Source organism: Kryptolebias marmoratus, linkage group LG14 (genome assembly GCF_001649575.2).
Source record: "Kryptolebias marmoratus isolate JLee-2015 linkage group LG14, ASM164957v2, whole genome shotgun sequence".
In the NCBI taxonomy this organism is placed as follows: domain Eukaryota; kingdom Metazoa; phylum Chordata; class Actinopteri; order Cyprinodontiformes; family Rivulidae; genus Kryptolebias; species Kryptolebias marmoratus.
Window position 1 is genome coordinate 13816541 of NC_051443.1, and position 9342 is coordinate 13825882.

The 9342-nt window shown below is 39.5% G+C and overlaps 2 protein-coding genes across 3 annotated transcripts in view; both read left to right on the forward strand.

Annotated features, from left to right (window-relative positions):
- The first annotated feature begins 5 nt into the window (after window positions 1-5).
- On the forward strand, window positions 6-7898 carry LOC108230965 (zinc finger protein 480-like). The gene is made up of 5 exons (XM_037979395.1): window positions 6-869; window positions 1933-2137; window positions 3087-3212; window positions 3379-3586; window positions 6383-7898. The coding sequence occupies exons 1-5, from the start codon at window positions 796-798 to the stop codon at window positions 7453-7455; spliced, it is 1686 nt and encodes a 561-aa protein (XP_037835323.1). The 5' UTR covers window positions 6-795; the 3' UTR covers window positions 7456-7898.
- Window positions 7899-8333: 435 nt separating this feature from the next.
- LOC108230964 (zinc finger protein OZF-like) overlaps window positions 8334-9342 on the forward strand; it is an 11188-nt gene continuing 10179 nt past the window's right edge. Inside the window, exons 1-2 of one of the 2 annotated variants that reach the window (XM_037979396.1) lie at window positions 8936-9031; window positions 9131-9214. In XM_037979396.1, coding sequence (XP_037835324.1) covers window positions 8971-9031; window positions 9131-9214 — 145 coding nt within the window. In that variant the 5' untranslated portion in view covers window positions 8936-8970. Of the gene's footprint in view, window positions 8565-8935; window positions 9032-9130; window positions 9215-9342 lie in introns of those variants that run through there. The other variant, XM_037979397.1, reaches the window with a different exon arrangement.

A 9342-nucleotide genomic window follows, 5' to 3' on the forward strand; every position in this document is an offset into this window, starting at 1 on the left:
TTACAGATTACGCCAAAATCATTTCTGACAGTCAACCATGCTTATACAGTGCTGTGCAAAAGTCTTGAGTCACACCTTATTTATTAACTCTTTATGTTTTGGGATCTTAAAATGTTCTTCAGCATCATTTCTCAGGTTTATCTTCAGACATAAACACTTTCAGTGCAGTACTTACCAATGTAGGGGAATGTTTTGTTTGACATATTCACTTTTTTTGTGGGAAGTTTTGCATTTTGAACTTTCTTTTTCTAAAAGCTTTACTCCTTTGTTCATTGTGCTGGTACTTTTTTAGCAGTCCTACAGTTGTTTTATTTCCATAGCTATAGTATTATTGTTATTATATTTTTAATAAATAGGCCTTAAAACAAAAACATTTAAGTAGTGATGAGATTTCAAATTTTATGTAGGGCTAATGGGGCCCATTCCTTTTCAACCAGCCGGTGTATGACCCAGCTGGAGGTGTTGTCGATGGAGGAGCTTCACTTTTAAAAGAAGGGTAAAACATTAACATCAATCAGATACAACTTGTCAGTGCGAGCTAAGTTTAAAATATCATTATCACTAACTGGGGATTATTTCTTAGGTCAGCTCCTGCTGACAAATAGTTTATGTGGCTGTTAACATGCATGTGTTGACATTTTTATTGGCACATAAACAATACGGCATCGACAAGGGCAGCTGTTTGCCGGGACCCCTCTCACAGCTGCAGCCATTGGCTAGACGTGCTATCACGTGACTCCGTCCGCGCTAATATATGACTCCATTTTGAAGAAGTCGTTCGACAATCCTGTAACTATGCCTTCACATTGTGCGGCGTTTGCTTGCAGAAATCGTCGAGGGAAATGCCCGGACAACGTAACATTTCATCGGTAACATTTTTATTTGTTTTATTTTTCTTCTAATAACAAGGCTGTTTAACTTGGTGGTTAGCCTACACGAACGCTTCCTCTGCTGCAGGGCAGAATTACACTTCCTGTTTTCTATTTTTGTCAAGTCCAGGTCTGGCATGTAAACATACGCATGTGTAGTATCCGCAGAAACGTTAGAATCGTGGAAAAAAGCTTATCTACATCCGCTAAACACAGCTAAAACCACAAGAGGTTGAATCGGCAAGCACAAAACTCTGTCTCAATTGCTCACTTCACGTTTTGTAGGCACACAACCCGTATGTCCTTTTAAAGCAGAAATCTCAAACTTTCTAAAACTGCAAGTTACATTATAGTCCAACCAGGATTCACTGAACCACAAGAAACAAAAGAAAGAAAGAAAATCCATCTTACCTTTTGCTGAATCATAATTCAGGAGATGGTTTTCCCGAGCTTTAGTAAAATGTGAGTTTGAGTAAATATGCCGCAGTTAGTCAGACACAATTGTTTTTTTTTTTGGAGAGAGTATTAAATAATGAAAAATGGAGGCAATTTAAACTGATTACAAAAGCAATTCATTTTGTTATGTAAATAAAGTTATATAACTGTTGGTGCTAGATCTCTCTTTTTTTAAGTTTAATTACAAAGATGGTGTAAACGCACACTATTTTCTGCTTCTCAGTGCTTTCGATACAGCTAATATTTTGTTCTGGTGTCCCTACAGTGCGCTGTGTGACATTATACAGTATTGTGTGTGACATTATATTATTATTATTCAATATTTCAGTATGCTTTATTTCAATGTTCAAGGTGCAATATTTTAATGTTAATGTAGGATTCAAGGAGCGGTACTCACAATGTGCAATTTTTCAAATGTGTGAAACTGATATGTAAATAGTGTATTGTGTTACCACCCCTTGGTTAAATATTACCTATATGTTTCTACCTTAATTTTCTTTTTTGAATATAAATCTAGGTATTGATTGATTGATTGATTATCTATCCTTAAATATAATGTTAAATTATATTAATAATTCTGAAAGTTAATGATAATTGCCTCTCGCAGCTTTCCAAAAGATGACAACCTGAGGTTACAGTGGGCAAAGGCATTGAATCGGGTGAAGAAGAAAGGAAATTTGTGGCTGCCGGGGAGAGGGAACTACTTGTGCTCTGCTCACTTCAAACCCGAAGATTTTGACAGAACCGGCCAGACAACAAGGCTGCGCCCAAATACTGTACCATCCGTGTGCATGTTGCCTCCACACTTGGAGGTAAGTAAACGTATGCAAAAATGGTAATCTGCTAATCGTAAATGCTACTCTGACAAAACAGACTCCTGCGTAGTTTACAATAGAGACACGGACCGGTACTGGTCCTTGGGTCATTTGGTACCGAGCTGCACAGAAAGAATAAATAACTAACAATATTTCAGTTTTTTTTTTTTTTTTATTTTCGGAGTCTGAACGACATTTATTTTGAAAAATGACTGGATTCTCTCCACTCCATCCGTCTTTGACTCCCTCTTGATGCGTGTCAAAACGCTTATCCAGGTCACATGATACGTTACCGCTAAATACAAACCCACAAGCAGCAAAATGAGTAAAAAACGAACGTCTCTGGAAGCCCTAGATGGAACCGTCTTGTTACTGAGAAACAGGCACATCAGTGTTATGGTGAGCTGTATTCTTTGTGCGCTTTATATTTGTGGTGTATCTTATTATAAAGCGCGTGTTTAAACACAGAGAACATAAGGGGGAGGAGAGGCTGTTATTAATGTTGATAACACAACACCGGGATGCTGCTAACAAAGCTGCGAGTACATGTTGGATTCACGTTTATTATGTTTTAAAAAATACCCCCCTTTTCATGCCGGTTGTATCATTTTATTTTGTTGTATTTATCTGCCACACCTTTTAAAGGCCGGTCTGTGAAAACACTGTCTGATAATGAACCGGTCTGTGGAACTGAAAAGGTTGGGGACCGCTGCTTTACGATGTACTAGCAAAGTAGGGCTGGTCAGTTCTCGCAAAGCACTACTGCTTCTGGGTATCTTTGAAAGCCATGGATGATGTTACAATTGCCATGCGGTAAAGAGACCCGGAAAAACAAGAACTGACCAGTCCTATATCATGACTATAACCTTTAGACTTGTGTGTGATAGTCTACTGGTATCACATAGTAAACATAATGTAGTAATGATAAAATACTATTTTTTTGCAGAAAAAAACTCCACCACAGAGAACTACGTTGAACAGCACTATTGGCAAACAACAGGCAGATGATGTTACATCAACATCGTCACGATCTGATCAGACTTTGGCCAACACAAGAGCATCTGTGGCACTGGTAAGTTGTCTTTAAATGCAACTTTAATGTTAAGACAGCCTTATTGATCTAACAGTCTATAGGTACCACTGCTGGTTACATGCAGAGTTGCTAGCTGCGAGTTGCTGTATTAACACCACTTGATTAGGCATGATAACCTGAAAGTTGAAACTGTTCTATTTTGAAGGATCATGCTTACCAGCTGCCAGATGCTGCAGACTTAAAAAGCCGACTTGAAAAAGCCAACCTGAAGCGACAGCACCTGGAGAAAGAATTAAAAAATACCAGACAACGCGAGAATAGAGTCCGATGTAGCAGTAAGGTTCTTTTTGACGAGTTGAAGGAAAAAAATCTCATCAGCGAGGAGTTCAAAGCAAAGCTAGAATCCTTTGCAGGTAGGTCATTAAATGTGACATCTTTCATGCATATTACATGAAAAGTATGATGTATATGTCATTATATGATATATAAAAGACATAATTCAGAATATTATTTAATTTGATTCAGTATCTTACACAACATATTTAAGTGACCCTGTAGTCTATGTTTAACAACAACTCAAGTTGTCGTCAGTTCAAGGCCATCTTCTGTAAACTGTGCACAGCGGGGTATCACCATTTGCCAATGGAAATGTGGTCACTGCGGACAGCACACAATTCCTCAGAGTTACAGGTGTAAAGCAATGTGAGGCAGCACAGTCACCATTTACTGACAACAACATAGACCACACATACAATACGTGGATCTCTGCTGTTTTTGCGTCGAACATCATAACATACATTACAGGATTTGTTGTGTGCCGCACACTAATGTGTGTAAAGCGTCTTTGGTGTCTGCTGCTATCCAACCTCGGCATGAACAGTTGTGTTAGTTGCTAAAGAATGAAGGTGGTCTTGTCACGTCGTCACAAGGTGTAGATCACATTTTAACTACAGCAGAGAAGGACGTCAGGCTGTTTGTGAATATTGCACCAGCTAAGAATATCTGTTCCAGAAACAAAGTGTTGGTGTAACATAGACCCAGTGTGCTTGGGAAGACATATAACTGAATCTCAATATGGAATAGATAACCATTATTTTGAAATTGTTAAATGGAAAAACCACACATTACCCACAGTCACTTCTTTCTATTCACAATCCAAATCAGAGTTTGCATGCTAGTAACCACATCAATCTCCTGATAGCTTAAGGAGGAACCTCCTTTGGTGGCTCCTCATTCCAGTCCTATGCTGCTTCTGACTGCAACCATCTGCAACGATCCTCAAAGCTCAGCGCATTTATTTTGCTCTCTTTTCAAAATTTAATACATTCACTTGATCACTGTACTTGCTTTTACTTTTAAAATGCCTGTCACGGTTCTCATTGTTCACAGTACTTTTTTATTTTACTTTTTTTAATTCATTGTATTTTTTTTTTCAATTGTATATAGCATGTTTTAACAATTCTGTTTTATCTACTTGTGTTGCTGCTTCCTGACCAGGTCGTCATTGTGAATATCTGACCTGTCTGGTAAAATAAAGGTTATTTTTATTGTTACTATTACAATAACTGCGTCTTAATTGTTATATGGGGTTTATGTAAAATTGAGCTCATCTTAACCAAAAAATATATATATTTCGTAAGTAATCAACATTGTTTACGTAGCTGGCGTTGCTCTCTGAGCATATTGGCCAATATCTTTAGACCTGCGCGGTACGTCTATGGAGAATGTCATTGCATCTATGAAATATATGTCACTGGCTGCAGCAGCTAACCTTAACTACCGCATGAAGGTCGCAAGTTAAACCGTAACACGCGACCGTCTGCGGGAGACTCGATGCTTTGGGGAGACTCGGTGGAAAGAACAGTCGCAGATTACGAGTGCGAACTGTGTTTTATGGAAAATTAGCGACGGAGCAGGACCTCAGAGGTCGGATTCAACCCCAACGATTACCTGCAGATATTAGGTTTCTACGTTTTTATTCGTCCTATCAAGTGCGGTTTAGTTACACTTTTAAGCGAGCTGGTGAGTTTAGCTTCTTAGCAATTGCTTGCGTTGTCTGTCTGTAGCTTAGCATGCTAAATGATAAAAGTGAGTAGCTTTTTAAACGTTTAAAAAGAACCATCTGAGAACTCAAATTCCCACACGCTCACTCACTACATAAAGGATAGGGCGGTGTGTACGTTTTGAAAGCTACTTTTACGTCATAATTAAGCGCCGGGTATTCACACCGAAGCGTCGCATAAATAAACGCGAACAAGTTAGATGAAATGCACACCTAAATCCGAAGCGATGGACAGCATAATTTCGTTACTTTTGGTTGAGAAAATGTAATTAACGTAATCTATCTCTGTAATATTTATTTACACACATGTATTACACGTTTTCATTGAACCTATTTGCATAACCACGGACTGTAACTGTATAGGCTATAGGCTTTAAAAACCTCCAGTATACTAAAATTATCTATTAATATTGCATACAAAATGTTTCTGTTCAGAACAACTGACTATACAATTATAGTCTGTGTGAAAATAATAATATTATTAAACAAGAAGCCACAAGCTTCAAAAATTGTGACCACATTTAAATGTAATATTTTAGGAGACTGCTTTTGCAACATCGTAGGAGTTAATGTATATTTTTGTTTTATTTATGGGCACAATTAGGCTGGTATGTGGGCGGAACATTCGTGTGAGCTTTTGTTGTTCCGGGGACCGATAAACAGACGCGACCCTTCACCGAAACGTGTCCTCATTGTTCCTCCTTCAGCTGCTTCATACAGGTCAGAAAACTGTGAATAAACCCCAAATGTGCTCCTATTTAATTAAACTGGAGCAGCGGAGGTGTTCGCATAACGTTTACGGGCATTTTAGGAAGGAAATGTTACTCCTGAGGACGCCATTGTTTGTCTAACATAGGGGCCAGTTACACTTCATAGTGTTAATAGGCACAGTGTTTACATGACTGTTTATTTAAGAGCAGGAACAAGAGAACAGGACAGTAAACCATTTACATTATACAGTGCTATATAAATAAACTGTAATGTACTAATATCACAGCTAAGCTTGTGCCTACATCTTACCAACATTACTAATGAGCCCCTATTAGTATCTCCAACAGCAGTGAAGCAGGGAATCCACAAGGAACTACACTAGTGGTGGGTGTGTGAATGTAAAGGTAACATTGTCCTTAATGTTCATGTGTTTCAGGGTTCCCTGCACAAGTTCAGCAGATGGTGCTGATTAAACAAGAAGCCCCTGAAGAATGGAGGCCTGGTGTGGACCAGCTGGACCCAGAGCCCCTCAACATAAAACAGGAAAAAGAGGAACCTTGGACCAGTCAGGAGGGAGACCAGCTCAGTGTGAAGGAGGAGAGTGATGTCTCTGGGTTTTCAGTCATTGCCGTTTGTTTAAAAAGTGAAGATGATGAAGAGCAGCCTCGGTTCTCACAGCTTCATCAGCACCAAGTAAAGGATGGAGATCCTCCAACCAGCAGCTCAGCTGGTCAGATGGAAGCAGCAGCTGATGGAGAGGACAGTGGAGGAGGACAAACTACCAGGAATCCAGATGCTAATACTCAGAAAGACGATTCCAGCTCTTCAGAGACTGAACTCAGTGAGGATTATGAAGATGACAACAAGGTCAAAAGTGTGAAGTCACGCCGGAAAGCCCAGACAGAACCAGAATCATTTAAATGTAATGACTGTGGTAAAAGTTTTGCTAGCAAAAAATATCTAAACGTGCACACGAGAGTCCACACAGGAGACAAACCCTTTACTTGTGATTTTTGTGGACTAGGATTTAGCTTTAAAACAAACTTAACCAGACATGTGAAAATCCACACAGGAGACAAACCACTTGAATGTAATGTTTGTGGAAAAAGATTCAGCCAAAAGTCACACTTAAACTCACACATGAGAGTCCACACAGGAGACAAACCGTTTCCTTGTGTTGTTTGTGGACAAAGGTTTAGACATGAAGCAAGTTTAAACTCACACATGAAGGTCCACACAAGAGACAAACCGTTTTCCTGTGATGTTTGTGGAAAGAGATTTAGCCAAAGGTCATCAATTAAAACACACATGAGAATCCACACAGGAGACAAGCCGTTTCCCTGTGATTTTTGTGACCAAAGGTTTAGCAGTAAGGCAAGTTTAAACTCCCACATGAGAATCCACACAGGAGGCAAATTGTTTCCTTGTGATTTTTGTGGACAAACGTTCAGCCAGCAGTCAAATTTAAACAGACACATGAAAGTCCACACAGTGAAGAAAACAGCTTGACTGTAAATATTAAAGCAGCTCCTAGAGACCCACATGAGCTCATACAGAGCTGAAGGAGCACAGATCCAAAGTTTGTTGTTACTTTGTGTAGAGAAATGGGAAACTTGTTCTCAGTTGCTACACTTACTGTCCACATTGTATGTTGTCTTTGCTGTATGATTTTGTTTTTATTTGTTCGCTTTAGACTGAATTGCCCTTCATGGCTAATAGTTGACCTTGACTAGTAATTTTTATTCTTTATGTGTGTAGGTTTCCGATTTTTCTCCTGACATCTTTTACATTAGAATTTATATTTTGTTCCTAAAAGCAGGAATTAAAGTACTTCAGACCTCTTGTTGCGTGGCCAGTAGATCCAGCTTTTATCTGAATGAATACAAACTGATTGGTTAAGTGTTCTGTTGCTGCCAGATAATAAATATTGGAAAGATTTTCATTTTTCAAAACTTTGTCATCCAAATATTTTAAATAACACATTTTAACTCCAAAGTCTTAAATGTACATATTGTTCCAGTTCATTTTAGTCTGACTCAAATTTGGCCTCAAGTAGAACGAAAACATTTAGGTAATGAAAAGATTACAATTTTTATCTAGGCTTGGTGGGCTCATTCCTTTTCAATCAGCCGGGGTATGACTCAACCTGAAGTGATGTCGAGTGGCGAGGGAGGAGCTTCCTATTTAATAAAAAGAGTAAACAAATTGTTCGTTGGAGAGGATGTCATCAATCAGGGCTAAACTGTCAGAGCGATTTAAGTTCATTACATCTTCAAAAGCTGATGTTCGGCTGATACACCGCTTGAAATGAATCGCGAACTCCGCCTATCCGAGCGACGCCACGTGAGCCGGTCTGTTATTGATGTGCAGCCGTCTATCGAGCGTGACGTAGACGCTTTCGGCGTGACGTGAGCACGTAATGGGCAGCGACATGGAGAACAAGTGTGCCGAGCAAACTTAGCTGTCTAAGTTACGCCCCCATTTCACGTATTTCTCGTGTTTTCAGTGCGACTCGTCAAACAGCCTAGAGAAAACCTGTATTTTGTGGGGAAAGGTTGACCATTAACGGCACCGGGACCGGACGGAGCAACGGAAGCCGCGAGAAGCTTACATGACAGGTAAGCCGAGCGGTCAGCTGATTGCCAACAAGCAGTGGTTAGCTGCTTTCATCGCTAACTACTGGTTAACTGGCATTCCTCCTCAGGCATAAATGTATCTTTATATATATTTTCGCCGTCTTCCTTCAGTTTAACTCGGTGCAGACAGTCTAATTTCGGTCAGCTGCCCTCCTCCTGCTGGCTCCTCCCCACGTAGTAGTTCCCTTAGGGACCGTCAATAAATTACCGAACAATCAAACGAAATAATTTTAAGTGACAAAAAACCCTGTTGAACACTAGATGGCGCTAACGTCCCTCATCTTTAGCGTTAATTACAATGAATTTGTAAAGAAGAAAACAGTGTAGGAAAAAAAAAAAAAAAAAAAAACAGAGCACATGGCAAAGCAGTCTTTAATTTCTGCATAAAATGGGTCGTTTTAAAAAAGGCCAGACCCAGAAAACTAAAAGTCTTTGGCAGAAAGCTGGGGGTAGGGATTTTCTTATTCTGTGTCTTATTTATTTGGGTTTTGGTGAGGCAGATGTTACCCATGAGCAGTGGTTATCACTTGTCCTTGCTGTGTTTAAAGCGAATGAAAGAAATTATTTAAAGTGGCTGAAGGTCATCTGGTCTGCAGACCGACGAGGAGTCCGGACAGAGGTGCTTAATGCAGGTATGCTGGTGTAGATTCTCAGTCATCCAGGCCATGGTAAATTCAAAAAAAGTTAAAAAACAAAAACAACTGGACTTCTATTCTGTAGCTGAAGACGTTTCGCTTCTCATCCGAGGAGCTTTCTCAAT

Coding starts and splice junctions, on each gene's coding strand:
- LOC108230965 (XM_037979395.1), top strand. CDS start 796: ATGCCTTCACATTGTGCGGCGTTTGCTTGCAGAAATCGTCGAGGGAAA. Junction 3,213..3,378: donor CAAGAGCATCTGTGGCACTG/GTAAGTTGTCTT, acceptor TCTATTTTGAAG/GATCATGCTTACCAGCTGCC. Junction 3,587..6,382: donor AAAGCTAGAATCCTTTGCAG/GTAGGTCATTAA, acceptor CATGTGTTTCAG/GGTTCCCTGCACAAGTTCAG.